We start from the raw sequence: 26457 nt of genomic DNA, 5'->3' as shown, positions 1-26457 counted from the left end.
AAAGGAGAAAACAAGATAGCAAGAGAGATAACGAGATAACAAGACACAAGTTTGCCTCATCTGAGGCAACACGTTTTATGTCAGCAGAGAGATAAGACAGTAGTAAAATCAATCATAGCACTAGTCTCTATTGCAGTAGTAGTCTTTCTAATAGTCTGATTGCGTTTTGAGAAGAAGCCATGCGTTCAAACAATAAAAATATAACAAAATAGAGATACGAGAGATATAGCTGACCAACTCACTGTGTTGAGGCTGAAGCTTGAGATGATCTGTGAAGTGTTTGTCTGCTCGATGATGGATCTCGCTTTTCGTCTGACCCTTGGCCATGAAAAGGCACCTTATATACCTCTTGCTCTCTTTTAGGCTGTGACATGGCCCCCAAACCATCAATTAAGTCCAATGAAGGCATTATTACTCTGGTATTAATGATGTGACCTGATTAGTCAAGGGAAATGGACAATGAGATAGACATGAAGGTTATGGGTCATGCATGACCATGCATAAGAGCAGAAGGGAGCACACGTGAGTTACTTTGTGTCTTTAACAACTGATCCTAGCTCTGCCTCTTTTTTTTTTTTTTTACTATTCCTAACTTTTAATATTATGTATGCGAAACAAGACTGACCTTGTATTTGTGGGACATGGGTAACTGGCATATGGAAAAAGGATAGAAGATAAGATGTGTCAGTGTGTGTGTGTGTGTGTGTGTGTGTGTGTGTGTGTGTGTGTGTGTGTGTGTGTGTGTGTGTGTGTGTGTGTGTGTGTGTGTGTGTATGTGTGTGTGTGTGTGTGTGTGTGTGTGTGTGTTTGTGTGTGTGTGTGTGTGTGTGTGTGTGTGTGTGTGTGTGTGTGTGTGTGTGTGTGTGTGTGTGTGTGCGCGCGTGTGCGTGTGTGTGTGCTAGCATGTCTGCGTGTACGTGTGCACGTGTGTCTATTGGATGATCTCTTCAGGGTAGCAGTTGTTGATGGAGCTGATGTATGCCTACAATACCAGTCCAAAGTTTGGACACACTTTTCCATTCAATAGAAAATACAGGTCTTGAGCAAATCGCTCGACCTCTCTGCCTGCTTTCCCTCATCACGCTCCCTCAAAAACACTTGTGGAGAGAGAACAATGTCAAACGTAATGGAAGGAATGGTTCAAAGTTGACAGGATTGTCATCAGTAAGGTCACAGATGACTCAGTCAAGTCAAGGACCTTGACCTCTCCGTGTATTTCTCATCTGCCTAATCATGGACAGTCTCTTTGCATGTAACTCATGTCATTATCGCGTCTCTGTTATACTTAATTTTCCCAATTATACCTAATATTAATCCCCGTCCACTAATGCCATCCGACGTCACTCGACATCATTGATAATACTGTAGAACATGAGAAAGAAAATGCAATATTATGTTTTGTTTCCCTTTGGATCCTGTAAATCTCTCCCATATGCTTAGCAAAACTACTCATTCTGATATTTGATCATTTCCATTATTATTTTTTATTTTTATTATTATTATTATTATTATTATTGTGGTTATGATTATGATGTCAGCGTAAAACGGGTGTCTAGATAGTTGTGCATAATATATTCTAAACGGATTAATTTATTATTACATGTGTGATACATTTTAATGGATACATTTTATTTCTGCCCGCCGACAGAGATCCAGCTCCGCCCCCGGTGACTGTCGACTCCACCTGCACGGTTAGTCGATCAAACATGGCGGCGGTTCGGTAGATCAACAGTGGTACGATGAGATCGTTTTTATGAATGTCAACTGTCACGGATAAACCTGATGTCAAGACGAACCGACGCGAGAATCTGTATTGGCAAAACGGAAATAGCTTATCCTGTTGTTATGCAAGTGTCTTCCAAAATAAGCCAAACTGGTTCGTGCTTGTAACAGTGAACAGACACAGTAGCCTACACTTCACTGACAACGGGGTGTTTAGCTGGATATCCCGAGTGTCTCGCGTGGGATTCTTTGACATTACAGAGATCATAATGTATCACAGGTAAGCGATCGCCAATGCGACCTTGATTCTACGGTCGTTCTTGTCTCGTCTGTGACATTCTGGCAGTGTTTAAGTGTGAGTGCATGTGTGACAGTCAGCTGACACGTTGCTGCCCTGGCGGGTCGATAGTTAACTTGAGATGGGCCACAGAAGGAGAAAGAGATCAGATAAGGAGAAGACAGAAGGACAGCAGGAGGAGTTACTGTAGGATCCTTGTTGCCACAGGAGGAGTTACTGTAGGATCCTTGTTGCCACAGGTGGCGTCATCCCCCCAGATTCTCATTACCCAAAGCAGCAGTATCGATGACAGCCCTTTGTCCTGGGTGTTGCTCTCTCCGGTTCACTCTCACGCCCTTGCTTTGTAACTGTGAAATTGAATACTTGAATATGATACGTGAATATGATACCAATATATATATATATACATGTTTTCCACCTTGATTTTATATTTTCTTATAATTGTTTTGCGCTGTAAAACAACAACAACAACAACAACAACAACAACAACAACAACAACAACAACAACAATAGATATGTCAGTGATGTATCCAGTCTGTGCTCTTATGTGTTTGTGTACAGTAAGCCCCAGGTTGTCATCAGACTCCTCCCATGTGTGATTCTTTATGATGATGTTATAATCCCCCTTCCTATCTCTTATTTTCCCCATGAAAGGTCTCCCCTCTGATGCACTAATCTCCCATAGTCCCATTAGCCCTCTGTGTGTTCTAGGGCTCTGTTTTTGTGCTCTCAGTAAACATGTCAAGTAATGTTGCTAGTCACATCAAGGTTCTGGTTCTAACTCCCATGCCACATCATTTTGTTTACATACTGTATTTTTTACGTCAACCCAGAGGGTGCTTTTAAAAACCAACTCTTATAAATCTACCTTATGTAACAACTGTACTAGATCAACAACTTGCATGTAACGTCTTTTTTAAAATACATTTCAAAAATCATCCTGCTCATTTGAAAATAACAGTATTTCTGCTATTGAGCCTGGTTGTGAAGCTTCCTAAATACTCTTTCACAATGTTTATCTGAAATGTGTCTCATAAGTGGACACAGGCAGCCAGTATCTATACACTTTGCATTATGCACACATCTACATATTTAACCTGTCCATACTTTTTGCCTATCAGTGCTGATAGCTTCAGACTGTTAAAGGAGACTTGTTAACTACTGTTAACTACTGTAGTGTCACTCAACTATGTCTGTTTATCTGTGTGAGTGTGTACTCACTCATGAGAGAGAGAGAGTGTGTGTGTGTGTGTGTGTGTATATATTTGTTGTGTTTGAGTGTTCTTGTGTGGATACCCCCAGGGCTAATGCAGGCATTCCATGAGTGAGTGGAATAGCACAGGCTCACAGCTGCTGAGCAGAGCGAAGCTGTCTAGCCCTGCCTAGGCCTTCTCTGACTACTCTATCAATTATGTGTCACAGAAAGCTAGTGTCTAGAGATAACCAAGAGTCAACAACATTCAGATGACTCTCTTTCACCTCTTTCTCTCTCTCTCTCTCTCTCTCTAGGTAATCTCCAGTCTCTCAGTTAACCACCCCTTCCTTCCCTCTCCCCTCTCCTTCACCCTTCCACTCATCCACGATGTCATCGCCCCATGCGGTCCCAACATCTCCCAGCCTCCGCCCCCCCTCGGCGCTGGACTCTCTCTCCGTCTCCTCCCTCCTGTCTGGGGACCTGGACGAGGAGGGTGACGGAGGGGAGGACGGAGGGCTGTGCGACCTGGAGGTGAACCCCTATGACGGACTCCCTTTCTCCTCGCGCTACTACTCCCTACTGGAGGAGAGGCGAAGGCTGCCTGTCTGGAAGCTGAAGTACAGCCTGCTGGAGACCCTGGAGACTCACAGCATGGTGGTGGTCAGCGCCCCGAGCGGCACGGGCAAGAGTACACAGGTGAGGTATAGATGAACACACTGATATACACACACACACACACACACACACACACACACACAGTAGGTGAACACAGACCACACTGTAGACAGTAGTGATGAGAGGATCGTCCAGAGGGTTTACCTGCAGATCGTGCGGGCTTGGGTCAATGTGTGTGCGTGTGGGTTGTTCTGGTCAAATTCTATGGGGTAATAAAATGTAGCCTATGTGATTGATTAGTATTTAGCTTCCTACTTTATAGGCTTTGTTTATATTTTCCTTAGGTTATATACAATTAAAATGATAGATTCTATCTTAATTCTAAAAATGATTTATATCCCTCCTCTCCATCTCTCTCCAGGTCCCCCAGTGGTGTGTAGAGTATGCCCTGTCTCATGAGTTCTCCCAGGGTCTGGTGTGTTGCTCCCAGCCCTATGCTGTGGCTGCAGGGAGCCTGGCTCTGAGAGTGGCTGATGAGATGGACCTGAGTCTGGGCTTGGAGGTGGGCTACAGGGTCCCCCACGATGACGGGTGTACCCCCGACACACTACTCAGGTGAGGGGGATAGACACTTAGTCACTGGAGGACACGCACACGTACACACACACACACACACACACACACACACACACACTCTGTGTATCAATACATTGTTTCTTTTCCCCTCTTTTGTCTGTCATCCACCCTGTCTTTCTCCCTGTCTTCTAACAAGCTTTTATATCAGTAGCAGGAAAATGACACTGGTACAAACAAATGTGAATGTGCAATTCAACGGGATTAATAAGGATCGGGCTCCTTTCTCTCTCTAATCTAATTTCTCTCACACACACTCGTGCCCAGGTTCATCTCAGACTCTCTGCTCCTGGAGGAGATGATGTCGGACCCTCTGCTGCGAGCCTACGGTGTCCTGGTGGTGGATGAGGTCCAGGAGCGCACCGTCCCCACCGACGTCCTCCTGGGCGTGCTGCTGGACGTCTGCCACCAGCGAGACGACCTCCGCGTGGTCCTGCTCACCTCCCCCTCGCTCGCCCCCCGCCTCGCAGCCTTCCTGGGGGAGGGGGTCCCCTTCCTCACCCTGGACATGGCCTTCACCGAGCCCCCCGCCAGAGGTTCAGAATCACCCCCGACGGAGGAGAGGACACGCCCCCCGGTCGCCGTGGAGACTGTGTATCGGGACCCCCCCTCGGGGAGGGAGCCCTCAGCAGCGGCGTGTCACATGATGTTGGATCTTCACCGCCGGGGGGAGGAGGGAGACATCCTGGTGTTCCTCCCCAGTGCTCAGGTAAATAAATATGAATGAATGAATGAATGAATGGACTTTATTGTCATTGCTACAGTACAGGTACCAAACAACGAAATTTAGGAGGGGTGGCTCCCCTGGTGTTAGGAAAGGGAAAAAGAAAAAAAATACTTTTAGAAAAAGAATAAAATCACAAGAAGGTAAGGAGCTGGTTTACATAAATAAAGGCTATGTACACAATCCACTGTACTATACTGCACAGATAGTCAACTAGGGTTGTCATATTGCACAATAGTATTTTTTCACGTTATTTAAAGTGTCACAGTTTGCAGGCTTGAAATGTACATGTTTGTGCCTCAGCACTACACCTGATTTTTTCAGTCCAGCAGCTGCCATACAATCCGTCCAGACTGTCCAGGGCCCAGAACTTAGGTCTTTGCTGTGTTCAGGGCCTGGACGGCCCTGTGGTAGAAGCAGTTCTTCAGTCTGTTTGTCTTAGCGGCCGGGGTCCTGTACCTCCTTTTCGAGGGCAGCCTGGTAAAGTGTACGTGCCCAGGGTGGGTCGGGTCCCTGGAGATCTTTGAGGCCTTCCTGAGACAGCGTGTGTTGTACAGCTCTTCCAGAGAGGGGAGGGGGGCGCCGGTGATCTTCTGTGCTGTTCTCACTACTCTCTGTAGCGCATTCTTACTTATATATACTATATATACAGTATATATAAAACATATAGAAAAAGCCAGTGTCTTGGTGAATATATGCTAGATATATGCAGCCAGCTTTACCTTGTGTCCTGGGGGGTATTCCATCAACGTTGCTAAAGGGAAATCCAGTCTTAATCTCACAAGATTTATCAAAATAATGGTATTATTTTGGATTTTCCTTTAGCGACGTTGATGGAATACACCCCAGATCAGGGGTGGGCAATTCATTTTCACAATGGGCCACATGAGAAACCGGGACTATTGTGGAGGGCCGGACCAGTAGGCTGAACTTAATTCTGCTCAATATTACTTTTAGCGCTTTATAAAAAGCAGTAAATGATATGGTTTTGACTAGCTGCTACTGGTAAGAATACATACGATAATACATTACGTTAAGGCTATGAAAATGTGGAGTAGGTCAAATATAGAAGAGCAAGAGGACTCATTTAAACACTGGGAAGTAAATGCAGCTATAGTTTTGACCTTTTGCAACATCAGTTTGTGCCTATTATTTATTAGCATTACATACATACAACATTACGAGTCACTGTGTAGTATTTCTAGTACCTTCTGAAATGATGGCTAGGACTGGTGATATCAAGCGAAAGGTTCTTTATATACAAATCTGCTGACATACACTTGTGATCACTTTCTTTTTCAATAAAACGAGCTATTAGATATTCACTTTCAATTCAATGTACAATTCACATTTCTCAAAAACAACAAACTGTCAACTTATATGACGTCTTTCTACAAGACATACTGGAACCTGCAGTTCTTCTTCTTCTTAGCTAATACAACAGAAATGTACTTCTGTCAATCAATCATGTAACATATTTATCAATCTCTTAACTGTGAATCAATCATGTAACATATTAATCATCTATTTTAACTGTGAATCAATCATGTAACATATTAATCAATCTATTTTAACTGAATCAATCATGTAACATATTAATCAATCTATTTTAACTGTCTAACTAACTATTAAGTTACAACACACAGAGCTAAGCATCTGAGTAGAAAAAGCAACAAGTGCTTTTGATATTTTTCAGTTCTTTTTTGTGTTCAGTGAGAAAAGTCCAGTCTGCCTTGGGCTTGAACAAGTGCACTGAAGTCTGGTTGAATGTCTGAGGTGGAGATGCGAAGGACAGCTGACAGGTGATCATCAGTGAGAGAGGATCTGTATCTGGATTTGTTGAACTTCATCACTGAGAATGTTTGTTCAGTGCAGTGATACTGACTTAAAAGTGCTCTGCCAGTAGTGCATCAGACTGCAGGTCAATGAGTTCGAGCTGAACGTTGCTGGGTGTATTATCCACACTGCAGGTTAAGCCAGAACAAATCATGTTCATTTAATTCTCAACTGTTTTGAAGTCTTGAAATCGCCTTCGCCTTGATGCAGAGCTCCTAACATGGATGAGTACCTGCAGAGGTGATCAGCTGAGGGTGTGACTTGCTTTAGTGTTGGCAAGTGGGTGAGAATGTTGTTCTCAATTTGGCTGGAGAGAAACTGCAACTTACTCATGAAAGCCTTCACCAAGCTGTACATTTCATGTACAAAAAGGCCCTTGCATTGAAGTTTGGTATTTAGTTCATTCATTAGTGCAGTCACATCTACAGCAAATCCAAAATCTGCCATCCAGTCTGCATCTGAGAGCTCTGGGATGTCCTTCCCTTTCTTCTCACAAAACGCTTGAATCTCTGCTCTGAGGTCCCATACTCTTTTCAGACTTTTATTCTGAAATATTTTTTTTCAGACTTTTATTCAGAAATATTTTTTTTCAGACTACTATTCTGAAATATGTTTTTTCAGACTTTTATTCCGAAATAATTTTTTTCTGACTTTTATTCTGAAATATGTTTTTTCTGACTTTTTATTCCGGACCGCAGTATCCTACCCGTACCATATTTTCAGAAACGCTTCTCCATTATACACAACATACCTGGAGCGACCCGGGACAGTAGGAGGAGTTACGTGTCATAAGAGCACTTCACTTGGACACTACTTACCGTAATTTCCAATCATAGTGGAGGTATGATATATGGCAGATATATATGAATGATGAATGAATGAATGGTCTTTATTGTCATTAATACAGTACAGGTACCATACAACAAAATTTAGGAGGGGGGGCTCCCCTGGTGCTAGGAAAAAATACTAAAAACAAGAAGGGAAAAGAGCTGGTTTACATACATAAAGGCTATATACACTATCCACTATACTATACTACTATACTATACAAATAAAACACTGTGCTGTACTCTATGCTATGCTATAAATATCCTAACATCTCTGAACCGTATGTACACGAGGGTTATCATATTGCACATAGTATTATTGCACATTCATTTAAAGTGTCGCAGTTTGCAGGTTTGAAATGTTCACAGTTGTATTTCAGTATTGCACTTATGATTACAATCTAGTAGCTGCCATCAAATTGTCTAGATTGTCCAGGGCCTAGAACCTAGGTCTTTGCTGTGTTCAGGGCCTGAATGGCCCTAGGGTAGAAGCTGAGCTTCAGTCTATTTGTCCTTGCGGACATGATCCTATATATAGCCTACACACAGGTGGAAAGGCTTTTTTAAAGGCATTTTTTAACGAACTCCCAGCAGAGTCAAAACATGAAATTCTGTGATCACTACCTTTTCCAGTTGAACATAAACTAAACTATTTAAATGCTGCTATTGTTTGCGAAAGATACTTACATCCCACCATTTTTTTTCAGAGGATGCAAAGTTATAATGTAGCGTAGGCTATGGAGATGTTGTAGTCCCAAAGTCTGTTCAAACCCAGGCAGCGAGACCAGCAGGAAAACACAACTAGATCTTCTGGAATTCTAACTGGATCAGGGTTTCCGTTAGAAAAATTTGCCGCCGGACATCGTGTCCGGGAAGATTTCGATTTACCGGACAAACGTGAATTATTCCGGTCATCATATTAAAATATAATAAAAATTTTTTTTTTCAAAATCATATTTTTTTTTCTCCAAATCTAATATAGCTGTTTGTCGCGGTGATTACTGTTGTGTAGCGACCTATATATGCCATTTAATGTCTATTTCTCATCCGATACGATTAGATGCGAGCTATATAATAATATAACATGATTCGCATGCGCGCTATGCCATTATGTCCAGCGCTGAACGGGCGCCTCACTGGGAACTGAACAGACAGCATCGATCAATGAACGGACTCCACATTACGTTAACTGAAGTTTGTTAAATTGTTTGGGATTAATGTGAGTTTTCAATTTTCTCTTTCCAGTTTTACCCTTTTTTAAAAATTTTATCAATAAAACAACGTCATTTCTATAACCAGGGGGGTGTTCCATCGACGTCGCTGGAGGAAAGTCTGGGCTTGTTTTGACAAGTCTCGCGAGATCTATCAAGATATGCCTGGATCTTTTTAAGAGTCTCGCGGGACTTGGCGAAGTGGGCCTAGGTTTTCCTTTGGCGACGTTGATGGAACACCCCCCAGGTCTCGCTGGTTGGGAAGGCATTTTCGTTTAGCTGCCTGTCAAATCATACTTAGGGGATAGCCCTGTAAGCTCATACGGGTCTGTATGTCGTCCTGAAGACCGGCTGTTAGATCATATAGCTGAAGTTTGTCTCCATCTTACAACACTACTTTACATTGTTAGCAGGCTCATAAAACAAACCGTGTTAGTTGACTAGCGATGTGTCATTGATTTTCGACAACGCGGAAATGTATTCACATTTTTCGAAAGAAAAGTCAAAGCATTAGAACGTAGAACGGAACATCGCACGCGCGCGGAAAGCCACCGGCCCCGATTTGGCCAGAACTTTTTTTTCCGTCAGGAGATTTTCTTTTTGTTGCTTGAATCCCTGGGCTCCCCCGCACACCGTGATTTAATTCGCACACTGTCTTAGTGTAAATGTTGTCCGTTTCGTTTGTTATCCTTGTTATTGTGCGATAAAGATAAGGCTTTCCGCTTCGGGCCACCATTTTCAGCTGGGCACCGGACACACACACTCGTGCACGCGCGGCACTGCCCGAGAGAGAAGGACCCGCCCCCTTTGGTTAGCCTATAGGCTGGCTGGAGGGGGCGGGTCCTTCTCTCTCGGGCAGTGTGTGTGCGTGGGTGTGTGTGTGTTTGGTGCTCAGCTGAGAATGGTGGTGATTATTTTCACCGGACATTTTGTCCGACGAGTTTTCAGTTTGTCGGACTTCAACAAATGTTACCGGACAAAGACCGGTAATTACCGGTTAACGGAAACCCTGAACTGGATAGTACTTCGTTTCCAATCATAATTTGCTAGATTACTTACTTAGCTAGCTTACCTTTACTTATCAAATGTACATTTTGTGATATAAACGCAGTGCACACACACCGACAATGCATGTCTAGCATAGGCACAGCACATCGGCATAATAGCGATTTTTTTGTTATGCTTGTTGTAAATAAAAGTTCTATTGAAATGACATTAAACTAAGATAATAAGATGGTTATCATAATTTTTCAAATCTTTATTAATAAGTTATTACAGAAACAGTAAGTGACATTTTCCGAGAGCGAAATCTGTTGTGCTATTTAAAAATGGCGGTTAAGGGTGAACTCTGAACATGATGACGATGTTGTGACGATTTCCATTGACCAATCAACGGTCTGCAGCGTCACACGTCACACACAGCCTGGCAAAAAGTACCTTTCGCTACCCCTCTGAAACGAGAACTAAAACGGTTGGCTGCTGCAAAATGGCGCCGGTTGGGTGGCTGCCAGTTAAACAGCTCAGTCTTACTTCTACTTTTCTAGCCCTTTTTTAGCCCTTTTCAACCTTTTATTTCAAACTTTTATCTTTTAACCGGAGTGCTCAATATGTGCCTGATAAACGGAGGAGTGCGGGTGTATTCCAGAGAGGAGCTCATTGCCCTTAGGAGTCGAGCTGCCGTTCCTCCAACAGGAATGCCCAGCGAAATAAAGACGCGCAGACGAGGAACGAGGGCTGGAGCGTTCGTGAGGGCGAGGAGAGACAGACAAGCCAATAGGACCTACCTGCCGTCTGTTCTTATGGGGAACGTCAGGTCGCTGGTCAACAAGGCTGATGAGCTCTCTGCTCTGATGAAGGGACAGGGGGAATATGGGAAATGTAGCCTGCTATTCCTGACTGAATCCTGGCTGAATCCTGGCATCCCAGACGGGGCGGTAGAGCAAGATGGTTTCACAATGGTCCGCGCGGACAGAACGAGAAATAGCGGTAAGATCAAAGGAGGCGGGATCGCTGTGTTTGTTAATTCCAAGTGGTGCAAGCCAGGTCATATCACAATCAAAGAGCAAGTCTGCACTCCAGACATAGAACTGTTGGCGCTAGGTTTGAGGCCATATCTCTGTCCGAGAGAGTTTTCCCACGTTGTGGCCGTGATTGTTTACATTCCCCCAAGCGCGACCCCGGCGCGCGCAAATGACGTCATCCATTCCTGTATCGCGGGGATACAGACTGCTCACCCAAACGCATTTATCATTGTTAATGGGGACTTCAACCATGTAAATATGGAAAAGACATTGACGGATTTTACCCAGTATGTCACATGTAAAACAAGGGAGAACAAAATACTAGACAAACTATATGCCAATGTGAAGGGAGCCTACACATCCACTGCCCTACCGCCACTAGGGGCATCCGATCACAACATGGTCTGGATGGAACCAACATACACCCCGATCATAAAAAGGCTGCCTATCACCACCAGGACTGTCCAGCAATGGTCAGAAGACGTGGAGGAGGAGCTGAGGGCGTGTTTTGAAACAACCGACTGGGGGATGTTCCAGAGAGTCCACGGGGAGGACATAGATGGTCTGCTAGACTGTGTCACAGACTATATCAAGTTCTGCGAGGAGAGCATCGTCCCCATTAAAAAGGTACGGTGCTTTCCTAACAACAAGCCGTGGATAAATGGGAACATCAAGAACCTTCTGAAAAGGAAGAGGAGGCTGTTTAAGGCAGGGGACACTGAGGGAGCCAGGGCCACTCAGAAGGAGGTGAAGAAGGAGCTGAGAGCAGCCAAAGAGGAATACAGGAGGAAATTGGAGGGCGGGCTAGTGGCCCACAGCTCCAAGGAGGTGTGGAAGGGTTTCAAGAAGATCACGGGCCACAAGCAGCCACATACTGTGGTGGAGGGGACCCGAGAGCAGGCGGATGACCTGAACTGCTTCTTTAACAGGTTTGACCAACCATCCCCCTGTCACCCCCCACAGCCCCCGACCCTCTCCTCCCCTCTCCAATGTACCGCACCCCTGGCAACAGTAGCCCCCACTCCCCCTGACCCCCTCACACCCCAGCAGCAATTGCCTCCCCTTACCAACACCAGGAGCCAGGGAGCATGCTTCACACCTGGAGACACCGGTACTCACAGCTTTATAACATCTGAGCAGGTGAGAAGGCAGCTCTCCAGGGTGAATGTGAACAAGTCCAGAGGTCCAGACAACATCAACCCCAGGGTTCTGAAGGTGTGTGCTGGAGAGCTGGCGGACACATTCCAACATCTCTTCAGTCTATCTCTAAGACTGAGGAGGGTGCCACAGCTCTGGAAGACCTCTTGCATCGTCCCAGTGCCAAAGAAGGGACGGCCCAGCACCCCAAACGACTACAGACCTGTCGCCCTGACACCACAGGTCATGAAGATCCTGGAGAGGCTAGTGCTGCAACACCTTAAGCCCCAGGTGAAGGACTTCCTGGACCCCCGGCAGTTTGCATACCAGGAGAGCATGGGGGTGGAGGATGCCATCATTTACATGCTGCACAGGGCCTACACACACCTGGAGAGGCCACAGAGCATGGTGAGGACCATGTTCTTCGACTTCTCCAGTGCATTTAACACTATCAAGCCATCACTGCTGGCTGACAAACTAGCAGTGATGTGTGTGGAGGACTCCCTGACGGCTTGGATCCACAACTACCTCACAGACAGGCGTCAGTATGTGAGACTGCAGGGCTGTCAGTCTGAGGTGGTGGTGTGCAACACCGGTGCCCCCCAGGGAACTGTTCTGTCACCCTTTCTCTTCACCCTCTATACCTCCGACTTCCAGTTTAGCTCCGACCAGTGCCACCTGCAGAAGTTTTCGGATGACTCCTCTATCGTCGGTTACATCACAGACGACAGGGATGAGGAGTACAGGGCCCTGGTGGAGAGCTTTGTGCAGTGGTGCGACACCAACTACCTTTTGCTTAACACCAGCAAAACAAAGGAGTTGGTGGTGGACTTTAGGAGGAAGAGAAGGACCCCAGCCCCCATCACCATCAAGGGGGTGGAAGTCGAGAGGGTGGACTCCTACAGGTACCTGGGAGTACAAATTAATAACAAACTGGACTGGACTGACAACACCGAGGCTCTTCTCAGGAAAGGGCAGAGCAGACTGTTTTTCCTGAGAAGGCTGAGGTCTTTCGGTGTCTGCAACAAGCTGCTGCAAATGTTTTATCAGTCGGTGGTTGCCAGCGTTCTGTTCTTCGCCGTGGCCTGCTGGGGTGGAAACATCTGTGCCAGGGATGCTGCGAAGCTAAACAAACTGGTGAAGAAGGCCAGCTCTGTGGTGGGGACCGGGCTGGACAGCCTAGAGGTGGTGGCCGAACAGAGGATGGGGAAAAAACTGGCGGCCATGCTGGCCAATCCCTCCCACTCGATGTACTGCGAGCTGGCGGGGATGAGGAGCAAGTTCAGCCACAGATTTGTTCTCCCCCGTCAAAGTACAAAAAGATTTGGACAGTCCTTTGTTCCAGCTGCACTCCGACTCTACAACCAGGCCCTGCAGGGTGGGGGAGACCTGGAGCTGGAACTTTTGGAACTTTTTACTTATTGAGCCTGCACTGTTTTATGTATTTTATTGAATGTTTTCTGCTTCCTGTATTGAATGTTTTCTGCCCTAACTGAGCTGTTTGACAACAAAATTTCCCCATTGGGGACAATAAAGGTTTTCAATCAAGAAAGCAAAACAAACCGGGCTCACGCGGCACGGCACGGTAGTGGAAAAGCGCCATAACATAGTCACGCACGCACAAACGTAAATTGAAAATAAAATTTCTTAATAAAAGCAATGCAATTGTACTGGATGCATTGCCTACACTTATTTACATGTTATTTCTATTATTATGAAAACACTTTTTTTCTTTTTTTTTTTACCTCACACAGGGCCAGCCAGGGACAGCCATATGCCCAGGTCTGCCCCAGATGAATATACGCAAACACAACCAGCCTTCTCTCCAGTGCCTAGACTGAATATATATATATACTAAATATTTTGCCTAGACTACAACCAGGGCCTAATCTCATTACTTGAGATGGCCACTGGCCAGTGCTGTTGGTGGTGAATGGTAGTGGACTGTCAATGCCTCAGTTGGTTAGAGTGCAGGTTTGATTGATTTTGAAGATTGATTTTGTTTGATTTCTGTGGGTAATGGCTAGTCTTTGTTTTGCAAATCTGCCATCATCTTCTTTATTACCTATCTATTGTTGTCTCTCCCCTGGGGACAGTGGAACAGGGTCACTCTGTAACGCGACACAGGCACCAGTTTCTCAGGTGTGGTTAGGGATGGGAATTGATAAGATGTTGTTGATACTGATTCTATTATAAATAGATACATTTTCTTAAAGGGAAATCAAATCCAATCAAGTTTTATTTGTATAGCGCATTTCTCACAAGATGTGACTCAATGCGCTTCACATGATGACAGAGCCGCAGAGGCAGGCAAAGGTAAAAAACCTGTAGACTGTGCAGCCAGGAAAATTCCCTTGCAGCCCTCTACTCATAGAGCGACTACTACCAGTTTGCCTACCAGCACACAGCAATGGCCCCCAACCCCCCCCCCCCGCCGTGTGGCCCCAGCCTCCCCAAATATAAGTTTGAAAACAAATATAAAATGGATAAACTCACCAATTCTTCTGCAGAAAAATGTGCATGTCTGCTCTCTCTGGGAGGAATAGTAACAGTCTATCTGTCATCATCTAAAATGGATGAAATGGGAGAATATTTGTACAGTATTCGTTTTCATTTAGGATTTCTTAGTCAATATTATTAGCATAAGATATTTACCCTTAGTAACGGACGTGTTGCTCACTTGGGAAGCAGTTGCTCACTTGGGAGGCATTCCTGTCATTTTAGCCCATTTTGCGTCGAAAGATGTTTTATTTGCTGGTGTTCCCATACTTACTTGAAAATAATTTTACAGATCTTACAAGTAGCAATGTTGCCATTTTTCTTTGTGAAATGAAGCCACGCTTTCATCATGACGCAAACTGTCAGTGCACACACAGAATATGCCGGCATCAATAAGAGGAATGATAACTTCAGAGGCATACGATTCCGATGCATCGAACAATTTGGAACAGGTTCTCAACTGAAACCGGTTCTCGATTTCCATCCCTGGGTGTGTTGGTTGACAGATTCTGAACACACACACACACATGCCTAATTCAGCCATTGCATATTATTAACTACATGTCTCCCTCTCTCTCTCTCACACACACACACGCACACACGCGTACACGCACACGCACGTACACACACACACACACACACACACACACACACACACACACACACACACACTCTTTCACAGACTCCTACTAGGTCAACATCACCACACCCTTGCCTGGCTGTGCTCCTCGCCTCCCCTCCCAGCTCTGGGGCTGTGGTACTACAGTATACTGGTGCCAGCAGGTTATTTAGTACCGGTACAGTACTACAGTATACTGGTGCCAGCAGGTTATTTAGTACTGGTACAGTACTACAGTATACTGGTGCCAGCAGGTTATTTCACAGAGAGCTGTCCAGGACTCTAGTACTGAGGGGACTCCAGGAGAGCTGATATGGTTAGCTAGGGCCCAGTGGAGCAGTCACAGGACACAGGCAGAGAAAACAGAGTAAACAAGAGGACACAGAGGAGCTCTGTCTGGGGTCGCCATGTTTCAACCCACAAACCCTTACCATGTGTGTAGGGAGAGGGATAGAGCGAAGGATAAAGGGTGAGAGTAAAGAAAGGAGGGAGAGAAGGATATGGAGAGAGACATGGGGAGGGGGGTGTATGTGAGAGAGCTTGTGTGTTTGAGAGAATGTGAGAGGGGGTCATGAGGAAGGACAAAACTTGGCACAGCTTTTGTGTCCTAACACTCTCAAATAGATTATTTCCCTGGTCTCCGATGTCTCCTTGTTTAGCCTTTCTTCTTTGAACTATTGAAAAGACTGAATAGTTTGAAACACAATGGTTAAATCTCCAAAGAGACTGGTGAGCAATATTGAGACTGTGCCAGGACAAGAGGGCAGAGACGGTGGGGCAGAGGCAAAGATGAAAGGGTGTTGCCCACATTTGTTGCCTTCCTCTTCCTGGCAATATCTCTGAAGTGGCCATCCCTTTAACTGGTTGCCTTAACCACTCCCACTCATCTGCTAGAAGGAGGGAGAGAGAAGATGAAAGCCTGGGAAGGGATAGAGTAGAGAGAGGAAAGAGAAGGCCCAAATTGGGTCTTGGACCTTATGGGAAGTGTTTTAGCGCCATTTTGTCATAATCTCTCTTGTTTCACTCTATTTAGTTATACAACATTATACAGGGCCATGAAGGTGCAACGCTATCATGCACTCCATGAACTGAAATGCTTCTTTCTATCTACTTAACTCTTCTTAGAGCCGTGTACAACAGGCAGACAAGTCCAAGTGCCAAATATAGAACAATACCGTGTGTTCTCTCAACCTTAATCTCTCTCTCTCTCTCTCTCTCTCTCTCTCTCTCTCTCTCTCTCTCTCTCTCTCTCTCTCTCATTCCTCCCTCCCTCTGTCTCTCCAGGAAATAGAGGAGTGTGCCTGTCTGTTGGAGAAGGAGTCTGTAGCTCTGAGTCCTCAGCTGGGTCCCCTCAGAGTCGTGTCCCTCCACCCGGGCCTTGGGGGGGCCACCCAGCGCGTCTACGAGCCCGAGCCAGACGCCTCGTCCTCGGGGGACACGGAGGGGTCTGAGGGCCTGGAGGGGTCGGGGTTGGGGTTGGGCCTGGGGGTGAAACGCAGGATCATTCTCACAGACACCCTGGGGGAGGCCTCTTTCTCTCTGTCTGGGATACGCTACGTCATTGACACAGGCTTGCAACTCAAAACGGTGAGTTCCTATTAATCCTAAATGTATAGTTGGCTGATAATACGCTGATACAGTAACTGTGCCCCATTGTGCAAACCTGCACACTGCTTGATAAGAAGCGATAATGCCCACACGAGCATACTAATATGATGTGCTGGTGGGGAAATTCCATCACAGTCAACAGCCGTCCTCAACCTCCTCTTCCCGCCCTCGTCTCATAGGTTTACAACCCTCAAATCAGAGCAGACTCGCAGGTCCTTCGGCCAATCAGCCGGCACCAGGCGGACATGCGCACTCAGAGGGTCAACAGCGAACTCCCAGGTACGTTGAGCGGGACCCTTATCAGCCTACAGTACTAGCCTACCTCTCTATTACATATTCCTGACTGTCACCCCTCCCCTCTCCCTACCTCCAGGTCTGTGTTTGCGTCTGTACCCCCAGTCTCTGTACGAGGAGGGCATGTCTGAGGCGCAGTGTCCTGGGGTGGTGGAGGATAACCTCAGCCATCTGGTCCTGCTACTTAAGAGGCTGGACATCGCTGACATGGGCCAATGCAAGTTCCTGGACAGACCTGGTAAGCGGTAACAGCCAACTGTTCACTGTAATGTTGGTATATGTGTTTTTTTATTTATTTCATATTTCATCGCCCTCTCTGTCTGTCTAACCCATCGAACCCTCTCTCTTTTTTCTCTCACTCTCTCTCCTATTCCTTTTCTATCTCCCTCTCCCTTTCCATCTCCTCCTCCTCCCTCCCTCCCCTCCTGTCCCTTCCCCCTGTTTCTTCCCTCTCCCAGCTCCGGAGGCTCTGATGCAGGCCCTGGAGGACCTGGACTACCTGGCAGCGTTGGATGACGATGGGAACCTGTCGGAGGTGGGCATCATCATGTCTGAGCTGCCTCTGGAGCCCCCGCTGGCCAAGGCTCTCATTGCAGCCTGCGAGTTTGACTGTGTGGACGAGCTGCTCACCATCGCTGCCATGCTCACAGGTGAATACTCACAGATACACACACACACACACGCACACACACACACACACACACACACACTACATACACACACACACACCCACCACTGATGATGGTACTCAATTACACATGGCAAAGAACTGTGTGTGTGTGTGTCGTGTGTGTGTGTGTGTGTGTGTGTGTGTGTGTGTGTCCATGTGTGTGTGTGTCCAGCTCCCCCCTGCTTTGTGACACCTGCACCCAATAGAGAGGAGGCTGCAGCCACTCACCGACGCCCCCTACTGCACACAGAGGGAGACCACCTCACCCTCATCAACATCTATCAGGCCTTCGTACAACGTGAGTCTACGCACGCACGCACACACACACACACTCAATCGTATACACATAAATAAACCTATATTTTATGAGTGTGAAAATTAATCTGTTTTCCATTGCTCTTTTAGACAATGAAGATGAGGCGTGGTGTACGACAAACTTCCTGAACCCCTCTGCGTTACGATTGGCTGTGGTGATCAGGGCGGAGCTGCTAGAGGTGATGCAGCGAATAGAGTTGCCCGTCTCGCCTCCCGCCTTTGGTTGCCAAGACAACTGCACTAACATCAAACGTGCGCTTATTTCGGGGTTCTTCCTCAAGGTAAAGGAAATGGAATACATAGACACACAAGTAAGTTCACTTGATTCATTTAGAAAGTTCAATCTATCAATCCCTTTCTCCTTTCCTCCCCTTCTCTCTCCCCTCTCTCTCTCTCTCTTTCTCTTTCTCTCTCTCTCCATGGTTTCCCAACCCCCCCACCCCTCTCTCTCAGGTGGCTCATGACGTAGACGGCTCGGGTAACTACCTCCTGCTGACCCATCGCCACGTAGCTCACCTCCACCCCTTCTCCTCCTACCTGTGTCGCCGGCCCCGCCCCAACCCGCCCAGCTGGGTGCTCTACCACGACTTCACCATCTCCCACGACAACTGCATCCGCACCGCCTCCGAGGTCCACCCACACATGTGAGTAAACGCCACAGAATGTTTACCTCGGACCTTCTTTAGGGCCACCCGTAGACTTGTTTCGAAAGAGAGGAGAAACTGTATTTTCAACATCTGGTTTACTCTTTCCTCAACATCATTGCTTAGTTTTTTTATCAGCTAGGTTGAGTTATTTGAACCCCCCCCCCCCCTTTCCCCCTCTAGGATGGTGGAGCTGACTCCCCAGTACTACCTGGGCAACCTTCCGTCCAGTGAGGGTCGTGACCTTCTGATGGAGCTGAGACAGAGTCTGGCCCCCCCAGAGGAGGAGCAGCAGGAGGCAGAGGTGGAGGGGGCCTACGGCAGCAGGGAGCTCAGAGACACGTACTCCGACAGGAGCCCAGAGTCACGCAGCCAGGACGGCACAGAGCTCTGTCTCCTCCAGTGAGGACTGGAGAACCGGGTGAAATGGGCACCCGAGAGAGGAGAACTTAGAACGGAAAAACAGAATCACGATACGAGGAGAACCAACTGATTCAACACGGCCGCACTGTGCAAGACGTTCTCACTAGAAGACACTAAAGAACCACACTACACTGACTGTACTATTGCATGGTCATCTGATGAGGGAGGGTATACCATGGTGTACACAATCCAGCAATACACTTTTCTATGAAAGCCATTGTTTACATCTGATTGAACTAGTTATCATCGAACGGGTGTCTGTGAAATCAGAGATTTTGAGATTAAATGCTTTTGTGGCACTTTCAAAGTGAACCTAAAGACTTCGTCAATGAACTACTGTAACTGTACAGTGTAATCATGGTACGCAAAGTAATATATTGGGAATATATTTTGTCAGACTGTATTTTATTGACTGGGGGTTCCTAATACCTCACCAGACGTCAGCCAGCTGTTGACATTGTAATGCTCACAGGGAAATGCTGTTGTCACTGTGCCAGGGGGCCGCCTCTGAGCATTTTTTCAATTGAAACTATTGGCTGAACATTGACCTCTCCATAGAAGCGGCCAATTACTGATGCCGTCTCAAAGTGAAACGTATGTGTGATTCTCAGGGCTCAGCGTGGTTGACAATGGCCATCCTACCATTGTAGAGAACTTCCATAGTGAGGGCTTTAGAATCAATGTTTTGCTACTTTTGTTCTGTGTTCTATTATTCAAGTGTATGTATTCCCCTCCACCACTCCAATGTGTTTCAATAATCATATTTTTGTGTAAATCAAGGGTTTCAGTCCCCCCTTATCTAATATATCTTTGGAATATGAATATTGAGCCTCAATAAATAAAATGTTTATTTGTTGAAATGAGACAAATTCACACACCCACATTAATTGCCAAACTTTATTTTAAGATCAAAACAAAGCCACAGCGAGAGGACATGTCAATATCATAGTGAACTTTGAGCCCAATATGCGAAGTGTGTGAAAGGCTGCCGTGAAACACTTCAGTAATAACGAATAAAGAACAACATGCTCTGAGAATTAAACAAACATTCAAAGAAAGTGATCCAAACGGTCACGGTGAAATTCACCTTTTTGGTTCAATCAAAAAGGTACCACAGGTTTCCATGCCAAAGCAGTAAGCAAACCAGAAAAACTAAAAACTAAAATCAGCTAAATTTCACAGTACTTTGGGTTCGCAAGTTTTGCAATGCATTCAATCATTCATTCGTTGTGTTTTAAGAAGATGTCTTGGATTATGCTGTTGATGTCAGTATGCAGCTAGTTATGTTGTGGTGCACCAGGTCCTGTAGCAGGACACTGGTGAGATCAGCCCAGGTAGAGGAGAGGAGAGGGGAGGGGAGAGGTTGAGAGGGGTGGTGGGATCTCAAGGGTAAGAAAGACGGGGAAGGGAAGGGCTGATTTCGAGGCTTTGTCCTCATTTCTTCTTGGGTTTGGCCTCCAGGGGTAGTCCAATATCCTTACCACGCAGTTTCAACCCTTAGGATGAAAAAGATAAGACAGACTTTCTGGAAACGCAACATCATTAACATGAACAAGCTGGCATCATAGCACTGGGATATGAGCCTTGGTAAAATCACAGGGTTTAAACATTAGCAGTGTCAGTGTGGGTGCTCTCACCAATTGCTCTTTCTATCTTGCCCATGACCTGGTTGTTGGGGATCGCTTTTCCACACTCATAATCAGCGATGACCTGCGGCTTCTCGTTGATTTTCTAGAAGACAAAAACAAGACAACATCTTGGTGAAAGTGCTGTTCTGCAGAGTTGAAAGAATGGGTACAGATAAATAATATCTGTTAAATTTAACAGATATATAGGCTGCATCCTAATTAAGTACAGCCAAGTCTTTCTCTACACATCATACGCATCGACATGTGCTAGCACTCACCAAGTCAGATATATTCCTATTATCACCTATGCTGTATGCAGTATAGGCATGCTGTATATAGGGCACATATTTGTCTGTTGTACTGTACTCACAGTGGCCAGGTCTTTCTGGGTCAAACCAGTGTTCTGGCGGCCCTGCTGGATGACCTTGCCCACCTCCAGGGGGACTCTCTGGTGGTGAAGCTCCTCTGTCTCTCGGTCCAGCTTGGCTGTGTTTTTGGTCACTAGGTGCTGCTTGTTCTGACCTGCAGACCCTGGGAAGACGAGGTGATGTACAGGAGAGGTGCATTAGGTGACAATGAAGGAGGGGAGGCGACACTGTGAACTATAGAGCTTATAAGAAAATACGTCGTACATTTCTTAGATGTCTCCACATCTTCACCCCGTCTCTGTGCAGCGGTGATGGCCTAGAAAGAGCAAGAAGCTACCGTTATTTATTGTGACATTTCAGAAGTCGGGGATTCTCATATTGCATGGATAGCATGAAGCAGGCTGTCTGACGTAATACATCGTAAACATTAAATAATTGTCTTTATACAGATACCTGCTTATGTCAAGTAGCTGTCAACAGCCTGAGAAGGAAATATTATAGCCTACACAGCAGCACATCAACAAACCCCCAGTATATACCCAATATATTCTTGGTGGACACCTGTCGTGAGAATGTAGGCCTACAAGTTAGCTGGTGGCAGAAAGTAGGATCGTTGTGACATATCTCAATCATTTGAACACACCCCCAACATTGCTCTGATGATACATGTTTGCTACCCAGGCTATAATGTTGAACACAACGCAGTTGACAATAACTCATATGATCATATCACATCCAGATATGTTACAGTACTTTGAATTGCAACATTTGCAGGAAAAGTGCTATACAAATAACGGTTATTATTATCATTATTATGACCAAACCATGCTCGACCAAGCAGGTTGGTTCAACGGGACCAGAACAGTGCCGTCATCATCGCAGAGATCATCTGCGTAATGATCCAGACGCAGGCGAGCTAGTTTACCTCAGTACTTCTAACAACACAACAGAATGATCATCAAATCCCAATGCATCGCCGTCACTAAGCTAAGTAAGTGACAACCCACATCATAAAAAACAATGCTCTTTTTCGGTCGTTTTACCGTACAGTCGGAGGCGAGAAAAGGCCCTCCAGGCTGTCTCAGATCCCCGGGATCTAATAGCCGTCTTGTCTGCTAGTGTAGAAAGCCAACGTGGGGCTCAACGTGTCGGAATTAACCGCATGTTTCTCTGTTTCCTCCGAGATGTCTGATCTGATCTACCTGCTTGGACTTGGCCTGCGCCGCAGTCGGACCCTTCTTCCTCAGGACAGTGACGGTGTCCCAGTCGCTCTCTGCCATTGTTTCCAACGGTTTATTGGGTTTATATACCAGATACCCGTAATAATGTGTACAAAAATATATAAGCTATATGGGTATCAAATCGATATGTTGCACTGTTAAGGCTGTTGTCTCTTTCTTGCTGTGCGAGCTGATCACAACAAACATTCACTGATCGTCATGACACCCACCACGCGTGCAAAAGATGCTTTTTTCTTTTTTTTACGACAACCTCAATAACATTCAGACAGCGACCTCTGCTGGTGGGACTGCAGAATAAAGTACAAGCACACTTAAAATGACCGTTAATTAGACTACATGTTTGTGTTCAGGTTACTAGGCAACAGTCCATTTGAAGTTCAGTTGCGGAACTATTTTTTCTTTATTTTTATGATCGGAAATTATTATTACTGTTAACTAATAAATCGCGCTGTAGAACTGTTGTATAAAAGCAATACAACTTTTTCGTACCTACGACCGAATCACAGCCGTGCTGATATTCAGTATAACACACTCCCTCTTGTGTGATATTGTTTAATTATACTTTGGGTCCTTCTGATGAGGTAAAACAGTTGATCTAAACTAACGAGGCATGTGTAAATAGTATTCCTCAAGAATCAATAGCTTAAAAGGTTTCCAATATGGAAAATGTAGGTGAAATGTAGGTAATCAACATTGTTACAGTCCCTGAAATTTGAATACTGTATGCAGTTATTCTGCAGACCATTGTAGGCTTCTTCATGTTTCATTTGGTCTTTTCTTTTGTAAGAGCTGTTGCATGTGAATTTAATGTTCATTTCTCTACCATAAGCCATCTCCAAAGTTGTTTCCAATTCCAATTCCAATTCTCGGAAACGCCTTTGCAGACGGCTTATGGTAGTGAAATTAACATTCAATTCACGGGCAACAGTTCTGTTGAACATTCCTGCCAATTGCATGCTTTCTCAAAACTCACGACACATATGTGGCATTGTGCTCTGTGATTAAACTGCACATTTTAGAGTGGTCTTTTATTGTGACCAGCCTAAGTCACATCTGTGCAATAATCATGCTGTCTAATCAGCATCTGGATATGCCACACCTGTCAGGTGGATGGATTATCTCAGCAAAGGAGAAGTGCTCATTAACAGAGATTTAAATACATTTGTGAACACAATTTGCGAGAAATAGGCATTTTGTGTACATAGAAAAAGGCTTAGGTCTTTGATTTTAAAATTGGAGCAAAAACAAAAGTGTTGCGTTTATATATTGAGGTCTTCTCTCTGCCTGCATCAACATCTGTATTTATTTATTTTCCCCACTAGAGGGAGGTGTTGCTACAACCTATAGCCTAAAGGAAGACTGTCGGAGACACACTTTGGCAAATCCAGGGGAGGGCTGTATGTACAATGTTTAGATTTTAGTCTGGATTGTTTGAGTTAATACCAAAGTCTGGTACAAATTTCACTTGAATAGGCTAATTGGAAATACATTTACTGGACAAAATGTTGATGTACTATACTTATTTCCCCCACTGTATGTACTGTATTGCCTTTTGCACATTTCAAAAAATAATATATATCTATATATATTAGGCACAATATATGACAAAAGCAACAGTAAAACATTACAGTGAAATATGCAATAATTTTATACAACTACAGCAGTCAGAGTGAATTAATAGATTCCTTTACATTTTGATTTTGATTCACTACTGTAAAACACACATCTCCATACAAAATATAGACTGGGATTCACATGTTAATCACACACACACACACACACACACACACACACACCACAGAGAGAGACAGACAGAATTGTTAGGACGCTCCATCTCATGTAAGTTGTATTGGGTTGGCAGTGTAGTTGGTTAGTTAAAGCCGTGGTCAGGTCACCAGGCGCAGGACATCTCGGAGGCGGCGTCACTGTTGCGTCGAGTGCGGATGGGGGACCAGCCATACTCTGACTGGGCATCGTCGGCCAGGTGGAGGCGGCCCCAGCGGGGGCCGTGTCTGGAGCCCCCCTGCTTCCCCCCCCAGGTACGGGGCTTCGGGTTCATCTGCAGAACACAAACACCTGATGTTAGAAAAGCAGACTCAACATCCAGTTACTCTTGATTCCTAAATGCAAGAGACAGCGAGAGAGATGACATCACAGTTGTTGTGCTGACAGAGAGATTACATCACAGTTGTTGTCCTGACAGAGAGATGACATCACAGTTGTTGTCCTGACAGAGAGATTACATCACAGTTGTTGTGCTGACAGAGAGATGACATCACAGTTGTTGTGCTGACAGAGAGATGACATCACAGTTGTTGTGCTGACAGAGAGATGACATCACAGTTGTTGTCCTGACAGAGAGATTACATCACAGTTGTTGTCCTGACAGAGAGATGACATCACAGTTGTTGTCCTGACAGAGAGATGACATCACAGTTGTTGTGCTGACAGAGAGATTACATCACAGTTATTGTCCTGACAGAGAGATGACATCACAGTTGTTGTCCTGATAGGATCTTTTTTAATTTAACTGATGTGCATGTATATAATGTATTCTGTGTACAATATCCAATACCGCTTTCTGTTCAAATCAAAGGGATGTTAACATTAGAGCCTCTCAGAGGACATAGTAACGAGGCAATTGTCTCTTACCTGAACAAATACTGAAGTGTTCATCTGGAGGGTGTCCACTCGCTCTGAGAGACTACTCAGCCAGTCCACATGCTCAGCGATGGACTGGCTTAGATCACCGTGGTTCTGGAAGGACATTAAAACACACATTAAAATCATAGGCTAACAGTTCCAAAACATATTAACCAATATAGTGGAAAGTACTCCTGACTCCAGATTTGTTCAAAGTGTGAGAGAATGACACACCACCTATGGTGGATGACGTGTTAAACAAACCCCAGTCAGGTTGTCCTTGAGCTCAGTAGCAGAGAGTCGAACATGCTCCAGTTTATCAACCTGCTCCTTCAGACGGTCGTCCAGCTCCTGCATCAGCATCAGACCTTCATCTGGCCTGACTCCTCCTTTACCTGCTGACATCCTGGAAGAGATTGACAAAATAACATTATCATGTTATCTAAAATGTATAAGGTGATCAACATTGCTACAGTGTTGCTACATCGTCTCTGAAACGGAGTGGCCATTGCAAATCCTGTTTTCTTTGTATTTATTTTAAAAACAACAAAAAATCTGCTCTTGCATAGACCTTCTCTACTGTTCCTGGACCAATGTTATTCACCCCCTGCAGCCCCCCTGAGTAGACTACTGGCTCTCAAGTTACAACAAAAGAGCCGACTGCCACGTTAAAGTTTTCACGATTCACGGGGAGTGGGGAGAATTGTGTCTCTCCAAAGTGTAGTATGCGTTCAAAGTAATTCTTAATTAATCGAAGTCATTAAATACAAGTTAGAGAATTGTTTTTAAAACAGCAAGTCCGGGTAATTGCACAAACCAGCTCAAAAAAGTGAAACCTGACACTTGCGCACGGACTGTAAAACAAACAAAACTTCCAAGACAAGACTAACTTCTACCTGACATTGATGTACATAAAAGTTTGACATAAACTCGTTACCTTTTATTTTTTATTTCGTTCGTCTAATGTCCGTTGTTTTATTGTAGCGGAACAAAAGTGTTGGGGGAAAAGTCTCCGTGGTGTAGCCAGGCCCCTTTGTCAGTCAAACATCCGTGGAATTCGACATTTCTGACGTCATCATAAATCTAGGCTACCTCTTGGGAGTGGCTCCTAAACCGGTGTCGGTGACAGTCTACACCTCTCATAATGAAAACAACTGACTTTCATAATCTTTTCTAGATTATGAGAATAATTATCCAACAATCATCTCTGCATGATCGAACATAGCAGTGATACAAATTCAGCAGACAAAGGTTTTTGAAAAAGCACAACTGCTTTATTTTTTTCT

General features: G+C 45.2%; 2 protein-coding genes across 2 annotated transcripts; one reads left to right on the top strand and one right to left on the bottom strand.

Moving 5' to 3' along the window:
* Positions 1-1867: 1867 nt before the first annotated feature.
* dqx1 (DEAQ box RNA-dependent ATPase 1) lies at positions 1868-20063 on the top strand. Its single transcript, XM_080528263.1, has 12 exons — positions 1868-2002; positions 3530-3911; positions 4252-4445; positions 4731-5172; positions 16622-16924; positions 17125-17224; positions 17319-17477; positions 17698-17889; positions 18082-18207; positions 18315-18505; positions 18678-18868; positions 19052-20063. The coding sequence occupies exons 2-12, from the start codon at positions 3603-3605 to the stop codon at positions 19272-19274; spliced, it is 2430 nt and encodes an 809-aa protein (XP_080384389.1). The 5' UTR covers positions 1868-2002; positions 3530-3602; the 3' UTR covers positions 19275-20063.
* A 662-nt stretch (positions 20064-20725) lies between these two features.
* LOC308156725 (endothelial differentiation-related factor 1 homolog) lies at positions 20726-22567 on the bottom strand (the record flags this gene model as incomplete). Its single annotated transcript, XM_080530143.1, has 5 exons — positions 20726-20787; positions 20929-21022; positions 21290-21450; positions 21552-21603; positions 22490-22567. 5 exons carry the CDS (start codon positions 22565-22567, stop codon positions 20726-20728), a joined length of 447 nt encoding a protein of 148 aa, XP_080386269.1.
* Between the last annotated feature and the right edge of the window lie 3890 nt (positions 22568-26457).

Source organism: Nansenia antarctica, assembly GCF_963989245.1.
Source record: "Nansenia antarctica genome assembly, chromosome: 4".
Lineage (NCBI taxonomy): Eukaryota > Metazoa > Chordata > Actinopteri > Argentiniformes > Microstomatidae > Nansenia > Nansenia antarctica.
The sequence above is the reverse complement of the archived record's forward strand: the minus strand, read 5'-3'. Positions and strand labels throughout refer to the sequence as shown.